This window comes from Schistocerca serialis, chromosome 2 (genome assembly GCF_023864345.2).
Source record: "Schistocerca serialis cubense isolate TAMUIC-IGC-003099 chromosome 2, iqSchSeri2.2, whole genome shotgun sequence".
NCBI lineage: Eukaryota > Metazoa > Arthropoda > Insecta > Orthoptera > Acrididae > Schistocerca > Schistocerca serialis.
Genome location: NC_064639.1, coordinates 420,784,198 through 420,804,006, shown reverse-complemented (window position 1 = coordinate 420,804,006; position 19,809 = coordinate 420,784,198). Strand labels below are relative to the sequence as shown.

The following is a 19,809-nucleotide window of genomic DNA, read 5'->3' as shown; positions in this document are numbered from 1 at the left end:
CATGGTTGTAGTATACACTTACCAGTACCTGATGAGCCATTCAATAAATTAATTAAGTTTCAAAATGACAACTTATTCATAAACACCATTTAAAGATAACCTGGATACAAACTGAATGTGTATAACAGCAATTTAGAAATTAAATTTGCACTTGGTTGCCAGGGTGCCACACAAGAACACACCTGACACTGTCTTTCAGGTACATTCTTTGATTGCACCCTGGTGATCAAGAAAGGTTTTTTATTCATATAACTTACATTTCATTGATCATTTCATGATGCAGTATGAAGGTCAAATATGAACACAAGGAATGTGTTCAAGAAGGTAGGTAGGTAGGTTGGTTGGTTGGTTAGGAGAGGGCACAAAACAGCGATGTTATTGGTCCCATGATCTAAGGTGACAGAAACAAATGGAAGAACAACACAAACAGTGCAGTCCAGTCAAGGGGAGGAAAAAACAGACAAAGAAAGAGGTAAAAGGAATGTGTTGTGGCAGCAGGAAGAGGAAAGAACAGGAAGAGGTGGGGTGGGGATTGGGAGAGCACAGATGCTCCAGAAGTGGTACACACGTTGGGGCACTAGCACCACCATCAACCAGTCCCAATCCTCACACCATAGTATGATTACAACACAATGGTGACAACATTGGGGGAAGAAGATACAAGAAAGGGGAAACAAAACTGCACAAAAGACCTGGCTGGTGTGGACAAGGCTGAGGCCTTTATAATCAGTGCCAACACTGAGGGACTCAAATTCAAGGACTTACACCTGACAGGACAAACCACTTTTGCAAAGAAAATCGAGGATAGACTTAATCACTTTAAGGTCATCCACTAATACCCAAGACAAGGATGATGGGAGGACATATTTAGTGTGAAGGGATAAAGGATAGGAGCAGTCCAGCAAAATATGGATTACCATGAGGGGAACACCACAACTACAAAAAAAGAGGGGGTGGAGGTGGGGGCTCCTTGCCAAGTAAGAAACCATGGGTCAACTTAGTAGGACCAATATGCAGACAGCAGAGGATGATAGGTTCCCAGCAGGAGAGGCAGAGGGAGGAATGCCACATGGTGAGAGTCTCCTCCATAGTCTCCTAAGATTCTGCCAATGATAGTGGAAAAAGGGGATCTGCTGACAAAGGGGTCGCAGAGAATGGGGAATAGTTCCAGAGATTTGAGAGCCAAACTGAGCCAACAAGCGACCATCCAGTCTAGTAACTTGCAAGGGACAATAGTCAGACTGACTGGCCAGTAGCTATCAAGGTATGAGGGATCCTCACCAGGCTAAAGCATGAACCACAATATTCTCTACTGAGAGGGGAAAACACCTTGTATGCAAATATGGTTGAACACCTGAAGGAGATGATAATGTTGTTGAGATTGAGTGTTGAAGCAATTGGTTGTGGATGGACTCGGGGTCAGGGCCTGAATCATGGCAAGAAGATGAGAGGCAGAAGTAGTTCCCATTCAGTAAAAGGATCATTGTATGAATATGCCTGACAAGGGGGTAAATCGTAAGTGGAAAGCTTCAGCCTGCTGCTTCCTGAGGAGGAAGGTTGCTGGATAGGGGGCTGATGACACTGCCATTGCAAAATAGGTCACAAGGTGTTCCACAAAAACTGATGGATCTGTAAAAAGGCCACCTGGAAGGGCCAGGCTCAGAATGGAAGCCTGCTGCTGACAACCTTAGAGGATGCAGGGTGTACCTCACACCCATGACGAAGGGACAGAAGGCCCTAGGGAGAAGCAAAGCATCCCCAACACACCCACTTGCTCTGTTTGTTAGGTAATGGGCTTTGGTGCAAAGACATTCAAAGAAGAGGATGAGTGCCAATTTAGATGTGATGTTGCAAGGCATGACAATGATTATGTATGGCAGTGGCAATGGCCATGCTCCACCACAGAACTACCTGACAGTTAATGGAGACCATTGAGTGGTTAATTGCAATGCTGGCAGCATGAATTATCTTACTGGATAGATCACGAATGACTTCATCAATACAACTTGTTGATGGAGACATAAATATGACCTGGGAGATATACAGAGGACACTCAGCAAGATGGAAAGCCCAGTGGGGTAACCAGGTCATTGGGAGGTGGGAAGAGAATGAGAAATGAAGTGGTCACTGGAAGGAAGGAAGAGGGGAAGTGAGCAGTGGCAGAGAAAGTGCTGTATGCAGCATTAAAATGAGTAGGAGTATCATCATCAGGAAGGCAAAGGTCGTGGTTCACAAGAAACTTGTCAGTGAGGAGCCCCCAACCAGACCTAAAAGCACTGCCCCATTAAGGGTGAGGGGCATTAAAATCCCTGAGTAGGTGGAAGGAAAGTGAGAGTTGCTGAAGGAAGGCAGAGCAGCAGGTGTAAATGGCCTGTCAGGAGTGGGAGAGATATTGAAAACCATGACTGCAGAGGCTAAGTGGAACAAAATCAACTTCTTTCAGTGTGGCATGAAGGAGCATCCATGTACTAAAAATGTTGGTATGGATCAACATGCAACCACCACCTGAAGGCCTCAAAGGGCTGACCTTGTTTTGACAGGAATCATGGACCCCAGAAAGGGTCAGCAAGTGATCAGTAAAATGATATTCCTGGAAAATGACAAGCTGCCGAGTAAAAGGAAATAAGATATTTAAACTCCAGGAGGTGATGGTCATATCCATTACAGTTCCATTGAATAAGCACAGAACAGGGATCCAGATGGGTGGTGAAGGGGGCTTGACCCTATTACACTGCCAGGTCATCACCCATCAACAATGATGGGGTGACATCTATAAATAAGATGCGAGACTCAGGTTGCAAGGGGGAGGCAGCATTTCTGGGGGTATCAGTAGTCCCAGCTCCTCCTCCTCCTCCTCCTCCTCCTCCATAGGTCACAGAGGGCAGGGCACAGAGGGAGTGCTGGCTTCTGAAAGATCCAGAGTGGCTGGGAGTGGTGGCATACTCTTGTAATACAGTGACTGAGGCTGGGTGCAGTGGTTGGTAAGAGGGAGGAGAGTACTGTTTCATACCATCCTGTGTTGATCTGGCATCTACACCGATATCTCCATCAATAAGGTCATTTGAGAGGAATCTTTGGCAACCAGGTTAGCTAGGAGAAGCATACAGGACCAGGCATGAAAAAGATTGGGTGAGCTTGAGGCACACTGGCCAAGTTGTGATAGCAAGTGTCCAGCTGGCTGATGCCAGGGACAAGGGTTCCAGGAGGAAGCTCCATCATCAGGCACCAAAGAAGGGTAGGACTTCTCTGACTGGGTAAGGAGAGCAGCACCCAAAGGGGGAGTAGGCAGGAGGGGGAAGGACATAATACAGGCAAAGTTAGAGGTCATCGACACCAGTTGAAGTCCATTTCAGGTGATCCTCAGTGTGATATGAACTATCGAGGTACTTCTACTCCTGCATCTTCCTTTCCTTCTTATAAACTGGGCAGTCTGGTAAGCATGGAGAGTTAAAATTAACACACATGGGCAGCAAAACACAGGGGCTCCCTCATGGAGTGGGTGTACAATTCACGGGATAGTTTGTCAGTTGTACAATGGGAAAACATGCCTCAGTACTAGCACTGAAAATGGCCTCTCCCTCAAATGTCTGAGTAAAGGCTTCAGTATCAGTGCAATTGTTCTTACAACCTTTCTTAACATGCCAAACAAAAAGAACAGCCTGTCATTCCAGATTGGTCCAGAGTTCATCGGTTTGAAAGATGAAGTGCCTACAAAAAGTGTCTCTCTGAACCCTAATCCAAGACTGGTGAGGAATAATGGACACCAGCACATCACAAACAGGGTCACAAGCATGAAGAGCTGCAGACTGGGCAGCAGCAGAAGTTTCGATGAACAGCAAACCTAACTGCAGCTTTCTGAGAGACTGCTTCACCAAACTTATCTTCAATATCTTCCACAAAAAAATAATGGCTTAGTGGTGGTGAACATGTCCCTTTCACCCTAGTGCAGATCAGGTAGTAGGAAGCTGGCAAGCCTGGACCTCCTGCTAGGGGGTAGCCAGGGAACAGAAGACCCCGGGGTCATAAGAAGCAGCATTAAATGATCCATACAGCAGAGAAGAATGGCCAGTTTTTTGGAACTTGATATGTTTCATACACAAAGCAAATACCACCCACTCTGATCACAGGCCCTCCCCGTGGCTACCACCCAGCCACAGCTGGGCTGTCTGGCTTGTCAGTTGTTGAGAGGTCCAGTGCTCCTGAATGGCAAGCATCCATACCTAGGCATACATGGGAAAGCAACAGATCAGGTATCAGTAGTGTGATCCCTGTGTTGTCAGGAACTCAGCCAGATGGGTACATAACAGCCCGACCACATTGGCTGGCTACATGTGCTGGTGACCTAGTTGGCCAGAGGGGAGCCTATGGTGGACAAAGGAAGAGGGGTGGGAAAGGAGAAAGCAACCTTGCTGAAGATGCCAGGGAGGGAGATCTTCCCTAAATAGCTCACACTATGGAGATAGAATTTAGAAGTGGAGATGAAACCCTAAGATGTACCAAAAATGTCCAGAAGGAAGTATGAAAAGGAAAAGGCAAGGGGAACCAAAAACTGGAAGGAATACAAGCAGATGGATAGCCAGATCCAGAAGTAAGAACACAGGGAGGGGCATTGGGAAGTAAACACAGCTCAGGAGAGCTGGGAGTGGGGCAGGCATTTTGAGAACTTTTAGGAACACAAGCAGCCTTTTTAGCACTGCTTTTGTGAAAAGGATTAATAAAGCAAAGGTAACTGTAATGAAGAGTAATAGGAAGCAGATCATCATCCTGATAACCATCAAAACTGGGGAAGCCATAGCAGGGAAGTTTAATTATTCTGCAATCCATGGAGAAAGAACACACAAAATGATTGAAGGGAGAGACATCAGAAACAGGGCATTGAAAGGGAAGACTTCTACTATATAATTGCTCTGGTGCTGTAAAATATTGGCATGAAACTGTAAAAATAGTTGCTAATATTTATGTATGAAACAAAATCATATGTGAATCAAATGCTGAGAGAGAAGCTATTATAGAAGAAACTTTAAATGTCTGAAATGCAGTGCTATGAAGGAATGTTAAAAACAACTCAGTAGATGAAGGAAAGATTAAAATTCTAACATTTTACTGATTATTAGACAAACAATATTTCCTCAGTTTAAGGTTGGATGATGGAACTAGTGATGTTCTGTTAAGGAACCATCTCAACATTCACCTGAAATTATTTAATATAAAGCCATGGAGAAATAAATCTGGTTGGCTCAGTGAGAATTTGAATCCTCATGCCTTTAAAATTTTTGTGTATTGTTTCAATGTTCTAAGTGACTTGGATTAACTACGAAATGTACTGGCACTGAAAATAATAGGTGAGGAAGACCTCAGTGGAAAACCCTCATTAGAAGAATGTGCAGGTAACTCAGACCCAGTTTGCTGGAGGTATAACTTTGTTGGGCCAAGGAAGTTTGGTGAAATGTTCCCTGAAGTCACTGGAAGAAATCCATGGTTTCATGGAATAAGCTGAAAACCTGAAAGCCAAGGAGAAATTGAGCTAATTTGCACCACTATTTTTATAGATTTTTAGATGCACAATATTGCAGAGAACTGAGAATAAAATGCAATGTTCATAACCATTATGATTAAAAAAAGCTCTCAATATGATCCCAGAAAGCCTCAGTGTTTAGAAAGAGTAACATTTTACCTGGTAAAGAGCTCCTCCCACAGTTGGTCCGACAATGAGACCGAGACCAAAGAATGTTTCCAGTGAAGCCTATAAAAATTGAAACTTTATTTCCTGGAAGCTAGTATAATAAGATAAATTTATAGAACTTCACATCTTATGTAAAAAATTTTGTACTCACAAATGTTGTGGCAACGTTGTTTGGAAATTCTTTGGCAATTATAGCAAAACTTGCTGTCAAAAAAGCAGCATTTCCAAGTGCTTCAACTATTCTAATCAGAAACGACAGCACAATGAATGGATAGTGTCCGTTGACTTTGTCCAGCAGGCTGTAAAAACAATCATTAAGAATTCAAGCAGATAAGTAATGGCCACTTTAGTTGAACAACGGCAACATTAAAAACAAGTACTCTGGTGTCATACACAACTTTACACACAGTATGAAAATATTACCTCATTTCATTAGAACATCTGAAAATATCCGAATATGAATAATATAAGGAAACTATAAAGGGGGAAGCAGAGTCCTAAGTTTTCAGTGCTCTTCTTTGACAAACTGAGGAAAGGTAGTTTACCTAGCATTCAATGTCTTTTGTGCAAGAATACCCACAAATCAGAGTTATGGGCTCTAGATAACATCTTTGTATAGAATTATTTATAAAACAAGTTACTATTTTAATGCCTTTAGAGATCAGAAATATTTTTTGTTTTCCTTGAAGATGAACATATGTTAATACTAGTCTTGAATCCCATCATCATCTACTCCTCCTCCTCCTCATCATTTACTACTCCTCCTCCTCCTCCTCCTCCTCCTCCTCCTCCTCCTCCTCGTCACTCACTACTCATCATTTACCCTTCATAATCTACTTTTGTTTAGAGTAGTTCATTATTTTGTGAATGTTTTTGCTTGAGCAGTATATATGTTTTCAGGAGTCAGCCCTTAGCAAAACAATTTATTTTTTTATCCTATTTGCCTATACATGTTTGAGTGATGTTACACTCTCATTAGTGGGGGTTTCATTATTCTACTTAACAGCACAGTTATTGAAGCTTCTTTACTTCAAAAGTTATGCAGCAGTGTGAACAGCCAAATCTACCATTAACTAGAATAACAGAGGAAACTAACTAGTTATAGTGTAAACATGTACAGGTAAACAAATAAAAACAAGAAATTGTGTTTTTCTCAAGACATAATCCCCAAAATATAGCAGTCCTCTTGCACAGAGAATCTGTAATCTCACAAGGAACTTTATGGAATGTTGAATATGAAGGTGAACAATGCCTTCGTTAGTTAAGTTCCATTCTGAATTGATGTTGCTGTTTCTTGAAAATATTGAAATTGCTTATTGACAGAGGGTGCCAAAAAATGAAAGAGAGGTTCTGATTTGACATTGCTACTACACTTACCCAAATAAAATAGCACATGTGCCTGTGGTAAAAATTCCACCATTGAACATATACTTTGGTCCTATCCTGTTGAGCTGCAAAGAAAGAAAAGGAGCCAAAATATAATGAATTAAATTGACAATCACAAAACTGTAAAATTCATTTGGGGGCCTTAGTGATAAGTATATATTGTGTAAGTTTTTAGTTTGGCAAACATCTAGGTACCTTAATTTGTGTCCAATAGAACACTATTTACATCTCAATTATGAAAGTGCGTAATACAACCTCAGTGAGGAAAAAAATAGCATTCTCATATTGAGAAATGAATTTAACTACTCTTAGGATTCAAGTGATACGAATGTCATGAAGTTATAAAACCTGTGAACATTATTGCATTTAAATGAACCCAAACAGGGCTACATCAGTGAAAGTTCTTGTTTTCATACTGAAAAAGACTTACATGGGATGCTCTCAGAGAAACTGTGCAACAATCTCTCTGGCTGGTCTGTGGAATGCTGTTATACACATACTTTGCTCTACTCACACCTGCCCTTTGAATTCTAGTATGTGGAAATTAAATTGGTGCAGAAACTAGATTTAAGTGGTACACTAAGTCAGTTATAGATATTGTGGGATTTGCACTGTAAGAATTTTGTACAAATTACTTTAAGGATCTTAATATTAAATGAATGTCAAATTTTTCCACTAAGACTTATTTAAACTTTTCCTTTATTTCATAACCAGTTCCAGCTTTTTAAACCATCATCCAGCTATTAGCTGTTAAGAAAATCACACTATATTTCCAGTATGAAATGGGATCACAATGGTGTGAACGTAAATGAATTAATGGAAGTTTAGTTACCTGTAATCCAGTCACCATAAGAGTAAACCTGATGTAAACATTGCACTATGTATTCTTCCACTTTGCTGGAACCTCATTGGATTTTCATTTCATGTGGGACTGTAGCCAAGCTGTCTCAAGTACTGTCAAGTACGATAAGGGTACGTTTTGTGCTGGGCATTATGCATACATCGACTTAGCGATAATACAGGACTACAGCTTTACCAGCTCATTTAACTAGGACAGTGCTGGCCCATCAGCTGGTACAGCTAGCCTGCAGTGACGTGGCCAGCTGAAGTTCACACATAAAAAGATACTAACAGAGGAGCAATACAGTTTTGAATGTCATTTAATTTTTAAGCAGAACGAAATAATACAACAACCCTCCCACAATATTTGTACTATTGTAATTAGAAACACGAATGATGAAAATGACCTAACCCCAGGGTAATTTTTCTGCATAAGCTGTGCGTAACGTAAAAGAGTATTGAAGGATTTCAGCATATAGTTAAATATTGAAGCCACTGAAGCTGTAACTTAGTTAGCCGTCTGGTAATCTCTTAGCTCCTTCCTTATCCAAAGCAGAGAAATACATTTCAGTTCTGGAGCCACCTGCCGCATTCATAACAAGCCTATCAAGAACAGAATCCATGAAGCCAACCAGGCACAGCATTCTCTCTTCTTATATGACGAGCTGTTCTAAATCCCACCAGCGTTCGGCAGTGATGTGTGAAAAAGCTGTGCATGTTAGTTCCAGTACATCTGGCAGTTTAACAGTCTTGTTACTTCTCAGGCAAATCCCGCAGCTTAGCTCCAGGTAAGTTCTGTTGGGTTCATATTGTAATGATACAGTAGGAAATGTAAAATGCAGCATCTGTATGATGTGCTCAATGCTGTGAAAATGATTGTTTTTCATGTTTCTACGATACTTATCTACCTCTGTGGTATAAGATGATGGACATGTCCAAATAAAGATGATTTGGTTTTTCATTTTTGCTTTAAAAATTAAATTATGTTTTTTTCATTCAAACAACTTGAGAACAGCCTTTCATAAAACCTAGATAATTAAGAATTTGTATTTCAATGGAAACAGGAATTTCATGTCCAAATGTAATTAGAAACAAGAAGACCTGCATTATTCATAAAAATGATTGTAAGTTTTATAATTATTCTTCCACTTTGCTTATAATTATTTCAAATTGAATGGGGAAAAAAGTATGACTTACCAGAGTTGCTTCACATTTCATAATGCTATCTACTGCTCTATACCTTCAATCTCAGTTTCTTCATATACTACACTATATACAATGCTGTGAAAACTTCAGTGTTGATTATCTCCATAAATTTATGAAAAACGTTAAGAATGGCCTATATCCCGGCACTTTTTAACCGTGTTCCATGCACATGTTTCACCACATAACTGAAAGCAGCCTCAGCCATTTTCATGCTGTGCATTGACAGCGCGACAATCAGAGCACAACACTGCAGAGGCTGTGACTGTACATGATTTTTGAAATAAAAGCTATGTAGCTAAAGCTTGATTAAGAAAAACTTTGATGGCTGTTAATACACTTTAATATCGCAAAGTTTCATTTAACTTAGCTTAGTAATAAGACATAAATAGGACCTACTTCCAAGAGGACAACACCAGCAGTGTTCATGTGCTATGGCTATGGCTTCATCACGTTTGTGTCTGTTTGTATCAGGTTTATTATTATGATTAACGGCTTATAGTGAAAGTGCCGTAAGTATGAAAATGGCAGTGTATTCAATGCCTACCAATTCTACATAATACTCTTGTTAATTGTTACAGTGTATCCACTCTCAGACACTTGCCCACATGGGTCATATACCTGTTTAAGACCCAGGTGGAAGACCCATTTAGAAGATTTGCTCAATATACTCATCCAGCACACCCTACCACAGGCCTATCCTATCACATCAGAGGCAGGGCCACCACTGAACGCATCCATATGCTATATTAGTTCTGTTGGAATTTGCACACAGCATTTTATGTGGGCATGGCCAGCAAATAGCTGTCTACCACTGCCAAACTGTGGCCAAGAGTAGAGCTGATCACACAGTGGCAGAACCCATGATCTATTTCATCACCTGCTTTGCAACCTGTGTCATCTGGATTCTTCTCTTCAAACACCAACTTTTCTGCAATATATATAAGGGAGTTGGTTGTCCTTACAAAATACCCTTTGTTCCCATAATCCTTCTAACATATATTTCTACTAGTTTCCTGCCCTACTCCCACCTCCAGCCTACCCCAGAACCCCAATTTTACTCATCCTGCGCCTACAACATTTTCCCCAGTCTCTTATTTCTCTGTTCCACCACCTCCTCCTACACTGGAACAATGTAGCTGCTCTACAGGATGTGTGTGTGTGTGAGAGAGTGAGAGAGTGAGAGAGAGAGTGAGAGAGAGAGTGAGAGAGAGTGAGAGAGAGAGTGAGAGAGAGAGTGAGAGAGAGAGTGAGAGAGAGAGAGTGAGAGAGAGAGAGTGAGAGAGAGAGAGTGAGAGAGAGAGAGTGAGAGAGAGAGAGTGAGAGAGAGAGAGTGAGAGAGAGAGAGTGAGAGAGAGAGAGTGAGAGAGAGAGAGTGAGAGAGAGAGTGAGAGAGAGAGTGAGAGAGAGAGTGAGAGAGAGTGAGAGAGAGTGAGAGAGAGAGTGAGAGAGAGTGAGAGAGAGTGAGAGAGAGTGAGAGAGAGTGAGAGAGAGTGAGAGAGAGTGAGAGAGAGTGAGAGAGAGTGAGAGAGAGTGAGAGAGAGTGAGAGAGAGTGAGAGAGAGTGAGAGAGAGTGAGAGAGAGTGAGAGAGAGTGAGAGAGAGTGAGAGAGAGTGAGAGAGAGTGAGAGAGAGTGAGAGAGAGTGAGAGAGAGTGAGAGAGAGTGAGAGAGAGTGAGAGAGAGTGAGAGAGAGTGAGAGAGAGTGAGAGAGAGTGAGAGAGAGTGAGAGAGAGTGAGAGAGAGTGAGAGAGAGTGAGAGAGAGTGAGAGAGTGAGAGAGAGTGAGAGAGTGAGAGAGTGAGAGAGTGAGAGAGTGAGAGAGTGAGAGAGTGAGAGAGTGAGAGAGTGAGAGAGTGAGAGAGTGAGAGAGTGAGAGAGTGAGAGAGTGAGAGAGTGAGAGAGTGAGAGAGTGAGAGAGTGAGAGAGTGAGAGAGTGAGAGAGTGAGAGAGTGAGAGAGTGAGAGAGTGAGAGAGTGAGAGAGTGAGAGAGTGAGAGAGTGAGAGAGTGAGAGAGTGAGAGAGTGAGAGAGTGAGAGAGTGAGAGAGTGAGAGAGTGAGAGAGTGAGAGAGTGAGAGAGTGAGAGAGTGAGAGAGTGAGAGAGTGAGAGAGTGAGAGAGTGAGAGAGTGAGAGAGTGAGAGAGTGAGAGAGTGAGAGAGTGAGAGAGTGAGAGAGTGAGAGAGTGAGAGAGTGAGAGAGTGAGAGAGTGAGAGAGTGAGAGAGTGAGAGAGTGAGAGAGTGAGAGAGTGAGAGAGTGAGAGAGTGAGAGAGTGAGAGAGTGAGAGAGTGAGAGAGTGAGAGAGTGAGAGAGTGAGAGAGTGAGAGAGTGAGAGAGTGAGAGAGTGAGAGAGTGAGAGAGTGAGAGAGTGAGAGAGTGAGAGAGTGAGAGAGTGAGAGAGTGAGAGAGTGAGAGAGTGAGAGAGTGAGAGAGTGAGAGAGTGAGAGAAACATATCTACTATAATGCATTATCAATAATGATGCTTTTGTCAAGCCTTAGGGATCAGAGTTAATTTACTTACATGTTTTCCATACAGTGGACTGACAATGAAAACCACCAACTCGAAGACACCAAACACTAGTCCATACTCCGTAGCAGTTGCTCCTTTCTTTTCTGCCTGTGAAAAATACCCAATATGAATTTAGAATTTGACGTGGCATTGATTATATTAAGTTATGGGTTAAAGTCATCTCAACCTTAATTTTTTGAAGACTGAAGGTACCTTGAAAATGAATGTTTTAGGATGAAAGGAAAGGAAATAGGATGGGAAAGAGAGAGAGCAAGGAAATAACTTCCAGCTGCACAGGGCATTGTGGCAATGAAACAGCAAGAGCAGAAAATTTATGCTGGATTGGGAATCAAACCTAGATGTTCAGGGACTAAACATTGAGGTCATCCCACCTCTGGTCAAGGGCTTTTTCATCCAGAGGCAATATGCTCAGACAAGGAGAGGAAAATGTGTAGTAATTATAAAAGTGCAGCACTGAAGGCAGTTTACTGATGCCAGAGCGGAGTAGGTTGGGGAGAGTGGACAGGAGGGGGAGGAGGGGCAATAAGAGTAAGAAAAAGAGTCATCGTAGACAAGTATACAGGTTTGATTCATATGTAGGTTAAAGCAGATAGACAGGGTTCAGCCACACGAGAGAAACTCTGCCCATACCCAACCTCTGCCTGACTAATCGCAAAGACAAAAAAATGGTTCAAATGGCTCTGAGCACTATGGGCCTTAACTTCTCAGGTCATCAGTCCCCTAGAACTTAGAACTACTTAAACCTAACTAACCTAAGGACAGCACACACATCCATGCCCGAGGCAGGATTCGAACCTGAGACTGTAGCGGTCACGCGGTTCCAGACACTAGTGCCTAGAACTGCTTGGTCACACCGGTGGCAGGCAAAGACAACTACAGAATAAAGAATGCTTTATAGTCAAGAGATCCAGAGAACTAAATGGAAAAAGGCTTAACATGTAACAGATATTGGTTGGATCATCAAGAGTAAAACAATATGAGAGAATATTTAGGCTGCATATGGATGTACCCTGGGGCTCAGCATGTGAAGGGGACAGGTCCACCCTACAGCTGTCCCACTCACCAACCATCATGGGCAAAGTGTTAAAGAGGACAAGAGGACAACACCCACTAATCAACAGTAAGCTACTCTTAAAACAGAATGAGTGCAGCACATAGAGATACAAGCTGCCTAAAAGCAATTAAAACAGAGGAAAGGAGGGATGACAGAGGCAGCAAGCAAATGAGACAAAGTTGAGGACCCCCTTGACTCAGAATATGGCAGGAGACACCCCAGCCAACCTACCCACTCTGTTACCATAGTTAAGAACATTGTATCTGAGAATAAAAACCTGCCATGGAGAAAACAGGACTATTTGAATTGTCCACAAAGTTGTCTGCCAACATGAGACACAAAGAATTTGGAAGACAGTGTTTAGCATGGAGAGCCGGGAGCTTGTGACATTCCACCAAACAGGCTTCACAACCACAAGGAGGGTGGCTCATTACATAAAATAGAACTACAGGTCAGTAAGTGTGACCAGTGTGGAGACAAAATACAATGGTGGGTTCCTTTCACAATAAATGGAAAAAAAGAATGTGACAATAGTAGTCTTCTTGATAGTGATGAGTTTTCTCGAGGGGCAGTAGCTCACCAGATTTTCCATCTGAAAGTGGGCAGAGGCACTAGTAGCACCCACAAATTCACATCTGAGAGTGTCTAAGTGCTTGGGGGTGAGTAATCTTGTCTCTAGACAAATTGTTGGCTTGGGATACACACTATTTGCAACACTCAGAATGGCAACAGAGCAGACATATGATTAAGTTCTGAAAAATTCATGAATAGCAGAGACCAAAGCTTGATAAGAGTAACATCTCTCAATGGGTCATGGGCTGCTCATTGAGTTGTTACAGATTAAAACATCATTGAGGCAGGCCTGCTTAATAAAATATAGCGCTCTTAATGACCATCAGCTCCACCATAAAAGCTCTACATGTTCCCTGCAATGAACAGTGTTCTTCCCCTGTAGGAGACGTAAAAACATGGCCCATCCTCTATGGTTTTAAAACCCTCAATGTTAAAGAAAGTTGCATCAAATACTCATGAAATGAATAGGTGCTGGAAGATTGTGGGGTAACAAACTTTAGGGTCAGATTCTGGAAAGAGAGGGGTCCTAATTTATGGCCTGGGTACCAACCAACTTGGGCAGGTGAGGAGGGGGGGGGGGGGGGTGCTGCAAGAAAAAAAAAAAAAACCAAATGTAAACACATAGGGGATAGGTACGGGTAGAGAGCTATGACCTACATTCCTATTTGTAATCCAACCTCAGGATGGCTGTTTGGGTTGCCCCTTGTATACAGAAGGAATAGGAAATGTGGGATGGTCTAAAGATTGTCAAATAGAAGACTGTGTAGGTGAACAAGAGTAGGTACCATCATAACTTAGGAGGGAGGAAGCTGCTTTGGCAAGGAAACTGTCTATGGGACAAGTTCAGAAGGGCCCAGTGGCCAGTCTAACTATGATTATGACTGGGTGTAACAATTTAAAGGGTGAAAGTGCTGCTGAGCCATAAACCTGGCAACTGTAGTCCAAATGGGATTGGACCAGAGTTTGGTAGATACAAAGGAGAGTAGTTTGATCCTCACCCCACAAGGTTTGGGCAAGGAAACAGAGCATTATGCTTTTGCATGCAGTTGGTCTTTAGTTGATGGTGATGGGACAGCCAAGCCAACTTCTTTTCAAGGATGAGTCCGAAAAATCCAGACTGCAACAATGTCCAAGCACTGTGTACACAAGTGAGTTCTGGGTCTGGATGGGCTGTAATACAACAAATATGTTTTATCTGCGTTTTTGCAGGAGAGAATTGGAAACCATGGGACAGAGTCCAAACACAGGCCCATCAGGTGGTCCCCTGAAGCTGGCATTAAGCCAAGGCTTGAGGGTGGGAGCTGTGCCAAATATGAAAGTCATTCACCTGTAGCACAGAGGTGACCAGTGCTCCAAGAGAGTTCACTAGCACATTGATAGTGATGGGTGTGACACTTGTTGCTGTTGTTGTTGTTGTTGTTGATGCTGATGCCTGAGCGTGCATTCAACATCATTATGATCATGATCAGCACCCTGACGAAAAGTTAACATGCAAATCTCATGGGTAGGGATGAAGGCTGTCCCCACATGAAGAGCAATTTATAACGTATTTAAGTTTTCAGCCATTCCCCACCAATTTAGGGATGAGGACTGACAGTTAACAATATTCAACCACTCTTGTAACACTGGTATCAGTATGTGCGATGATGGTGGGCAGATCCCCAGCGAGACCAAGGCAGCACTAATTTCAGTATACAGGACAGAAGTAGCCACAAAATGCTGAACTGAAAGCGGCATGCCACAAACATCTCAGAATGGTCGATCCTCCTGCAGGAGAAGAAAGCCATGTGTGAAAGGGCTATGCCCAATGCACAGTCTGATAAGCAAAACCTCTTTCCAGCGATGAGGCTGACATGAAATCGGCCAAGCCTTTGTGGTCGATTTGAGTGACAGCAGTTTGTTGCAACCATTCCGTCTCCCACTGACATGATACATCTGTCAGAAAATGAGATAATGGCGTGCAACGGGACATTGATGGACAGCACTATCCCAGCTGTGTCGTTACCCTGTATCCCAATGGGGCCAGATACCCAGCAAAAGATGATCACCTTGCCACAGTGTTGGAGCCACTCTAAGGAGTCATGGATGAGCTGAATCAGCGTGTCTACCAGATACATTTGGTGAAGTGCATGCAGTGCAGTATGAGTCTGAACAGACAAGAAAACTCGTACAGTGATGTCTGAATCCTCTCCAGTGCCCTCAGTATGCCATTAACTCGGCATCATAATTTGTAAATTGTTCTGGAAGACGCACTTTAAGAACTCTATGAGGGAAAACAGCAGAACAACCGAGAGCATTCTCCTGCTGGGATCCATCTGTGTAAATAACGATAAAACTATCGTACATACTTAAAATAGACGAAAACAAAGTTGTAAAAACCAAATCTGGAGTACAACTTTTCTTGTACTGTGTCAAGCTTAATATCACTTTGGGCCTCTGAAGACCCCAAGGTGGCAGTGCGTTCTATCCCTGAGAGTATATTTTAATGCCCGAGAGATCCAGATCCTTGATACAGTTTGTAGCACGTATACCAAATGTCTAGGTCGCTTGGGGCCGATTTCTGAACAGTCGCTCGAAGGTGGGTTGGATCACTGAACTAAATGCCAATGACTGAGGTGACACTGAGGTTTTCAGCGCCTATCGAGCCGAAAAGATAAGTTGCCAAATCCAGAGTGGTTGTTCACCAGCCTCTGCACACAGGCTCTGAACTGGTCTGGTCCAAAAGGCTCCAGTCGATATCTGAATGCCCTCGTGGTGAACAGCAGCTAACATCCAGAGGTAGGAAGGACACGCCGAGCCATAGAACACACTGCCATAATCTGTGATCGAACAAATGCCCTATGAAACTGCTGGAGATGGGACCTGTCAGCTCCCCATGTTTTTCCACCAAGGCATTTCCAAATGTTCAACGACCAGAAGCCTTTTGTTCGTAGGTCTTTCAGGTGTGGGAGCCATGTTAATTTCGAGTCAAATAATAAGCCCAGAAAGTGCACAGTGTCTTGAAGCCTCCACGACTGCCACATGTAGCTTTCTCGTTACATCCCATAGTGGTATGGCCAGATCTTTGACATTTATAGCATCACATAGGGTGAGGAACAAACAGGTAAACCTGAAGGCAGATATAGCCTGCAAGAATATGTTCCAGTAATTCTTGTACTAAACGTTAGAATAAATGTTGCCGATTTTTCCAAATTGCCATTGACACTCCTCACATAATTTTGCACCTCTGTGATGCCCACATTCTTCCATTCGTCACTTAACTCTGCTCGGTCCATTATACTGGAGCTTACTAAGTTAAGAGTGTTATTCAAATCAGCCACGACTGGGTAGTCATATAAGGCCTTACATCCCAGAGGCTTCGATATTTGGTTGGAATTAGCAGTTTCTAACTAAAAGCTCTGAGGAGTGGGTGTAGGTGCTGCCTGATGGTACACCTTCCCTGTGAGGAGTAGTAGTTTCATGAAACAGTTCCATAGGGATTCAACGAGACGCTAGGGAAACAACCATCAACCCATGCAGAGCTCTGAATGCCTGAGCAAGCCTTATACAAGTGGGCGATGGGGGAGGGGGGGGGGGGCGGCAGGTGCTCCAGAGGTTGCTCGCTAAAGATTGTTTTTCCTCAACAGCCATTCACCTCCTCAGCTCGTAGCACATCTTGTTGAGGTTTTTTTTATGTAGGTGAGTACCTTCCTCGCAGTCCAGGCAGTGAAGCCAAGACCCCTGTTCTCCGAAACAACATTCCAGTGCTGCACCCCACAGTGGTCACTGGAGTATTACCAGAACTTAACATTGACAGGAATGGTGGCGCTTACCAGTCCCCAACTCACCAAGCCCGTAATCAGCAAACTAATGCTGAGCCCCTTATGGGGTGACACTTAGAACATAGCCCTGTGGGACACTGTTCTCTAGAACCCATGAAGAGCTGAGAAGTACTAATTGTAACCCAGAACAACTGCTGGGCTAAAAGCTGAGTAATAAAAATTAGTAGGGAGCATCAGAAATCCCAGACAAAGAAAGCAAGTAGAATGTGATGGTGTCAGGCGTAATTTTCAGACAGTGTGCCTTATTGTAAATGGTATCAGGACCCAAGGCCGTATCATGAGCCGAGGCAAGGTGGGTCGCAAGGTATTCGGCAATAGATAATGTATCAGAACAGATACTATCCTGAAGGAAGAGAACTGGTACAGTTGTGGCTCTTTGATGGCCCAGAAGACTATGGAGCTTTGCCCACACCTAGGATGAAGAGACATTTCCAGAGAGTAGATGTAGTGCTCCCACGTTCCTTCTTAGTGCATTTATATAGAGAGCGAGCCTTAGCAGAAAGTCTCCAAAAGGTTGTTCCACAAAGGATGTTGCTTGAAACACTGCAGGGATCTTTGGCGATAAACATCGTATCATAATAAACCATACTCAAAACTATGCGTTTTGGAGAGACCATGCAGTCTATCATTAAAACTACATATTTTCGTAATTACCAGTATAAATAAGAAAACCATCAAATACGGCACGTTAGCTCCCAGATGGTGGCAGCTTCTGACGCTAACTGTGGTGGGAGATGAGAAGTAGCGTCACAAAAAGTGTGGCTAAAAGTTAAGTCACTCTAATGGCATGACACGAATTTTAATGTTTCTACACGCAACTTTGGTGATGACATTCGAGTGACGTCATTTTTGTTGCGTGTGGAAGTTTGGGTTCATGCTACAGATGGAGACTTTTGATACTGCTTACCGCTCGGTTCTACATCACGAAATGAAGTAGCGTCACTAGATCTGCAATGTTATGAATGACATCGCATGTTCTTGCGTGTTTTTTAGCAGGTGGGTCGTCATTCTGTCAAAAATATGTAAGTTCTGATACACTAAAAGCTACGAGTGTTCTTTACTTTTATGAGCAGACCTGTACACCCAGTGTGTGACGCTCATGCGCAACATCATGGGCAATTCAAACTTCAGCAACGGACATTTTAGATTAGATTTACTTTCATTCCAGTTGATCCGTAGTGAGGAGGTCGTCTAGGATGTAGACCATGTCAGTTATGTGCTGTCTGGAGCACAACAGACTGGCTAACCCAGATCATGTCTGGGTAACTCGGTAAAAACACTGGCTGTGACAGTCCAGACTGGAGTCAATGTAGTGCATAATTTTAACCTACCAGAAAACACAAGAGTGAGCATAATGCTGCAGCAAATATGGAGAGTTGCTTGCATTTAGTGTCTGGATGGACCTTTACAGTGATAACTGTGTTACAGTTATCTTACAGTGTCTTAAGTAATGTAGTATCCGTAAACGATTTCGACAGTTCAAAGAATAAAAAGTTTTGTGTACATGGATTGTTTCGTAATTGTAACTTACAGAACTTACCAAGAAATCTTTTCAGTTGTATATTTTCTCCCCTTTTTGTACGTACGTATTTCTTGGCTTTCCGTCAAACTCTAGGAATGTAAAATTAGGGCGTTCTGCCTTGATTCGGCATTACCATGGGTAAATATACTGGCATGCATGTACACCAGCACACTGCGTGGTTTGACCCTGAAAATTTTTGAGACCTGGCCTGCATTCTTTGATGAATATCCAGGGCACTGACCGCGATTTAATCTCTCGGCTGTCCACGCATGACGCATGCCACTAAGGCGTGTGGCTTTGCCAAGAGTTCTAGACCTTGTCCTAACTCGAGTGAGAATGTGTTTCAGAGAGCTCACATTCCTTTCAAACAGCAGTAGGAGCGTTAGTTTCGAAAGTACGATTTCAGAACTGCTGCATTAGCAGCAGAGTTCTTTTTACGATTACTCTGCACTTAAAAATCTAAATGTTGTCATATGGGGGCCACGCCCATTTTAGAGAAGTTGGCAGTAGCGTCCTGAACATATTTATAATAAAGTGGACTATCTGGATGATTTGATAACGATCCAGGAAACTAGTTAGGTTTTATCTCTTGAGGAAGTTTAGAAGCAAATTTATTCAGAGCGTATTCTGTTTACTGAAACACTATGTATACGACGTAAGACGCAAATCCTTTCAGAAGTACGATGTCCGCATATTTCAACAATTCCGAAGCGAAAACGCTGTTTGCAAAGTGGTCAGGGTTTCCTTTCTTCTTCGAGAAGTCAGATGCCCCTAGATTTTTTTTTTTTTTTTGGGTGGGGTTTAAGGGCGCTCAACTGCTGAGGTCATTAGCGCCGAGTCACTGTTGTTAGAGCACATGGAATCTAGTAAAACTCAAGGGGATTGGGGGGAACACCAGAAGGACCTGACAAGGATGCAGATAAAATAAGTAAAAAAGGTTAGATGTCTTTGGACAAGCCAGTTAAAGTTATAAAACGCAGAATACGAGCAGCTGCTCGAGCATCATCAGCTAAAACATCTGGTAAAGTAGATGGAAGGGACAGGACAACACGAAATTGACTAAAACGGGGACACGACTATAAAACATGGCGCACTGTTAATGCCTGACCACAAGGGCACTGCTGGGCTGGGTCACCGGAGAGCAGGTAGCGGTGGCTAAACCGGCAATGCCCAATCCGCAACCTGGTCAGAAGGACCTC

At 42.8% G+C, this 19,809-nt stretch overlaps 1 protein-coding gene across 1 annotated transcript in view; it reads right to left on the bottom strand.

Moving 5' to 3' along the window:
• The window catches only part of LOC126457278 (MFS-type transporter SLC18B1-like), a 79,422-nt gene that overhangs the window by 35,211 nt on the left and 24,402 nt on the right, over positions 1-19,809 (bottom strand). The window contains exons 2-5 of the mRNA XM_050093443.1: positions 11,632-11,727; positions 7,061-7,134; positions 5,835-5,982; positions 5,675-5,743 (exon numbers count right to left, since the gene is read on the bottom strand). Coding sequence (XP_049949400.1) covers positions 5,675-5,743; positions 5,835-5,982; positions 7,061-7,134; positions 11,632-11,727 — 387 coding nt within the window. The remainder of the gene's footprint in view (positions 1-5,674; positions 5,744-5,834; positions 5,983-7,060; positions 7,135-11,631; positions 11,728-19,809) is intronic.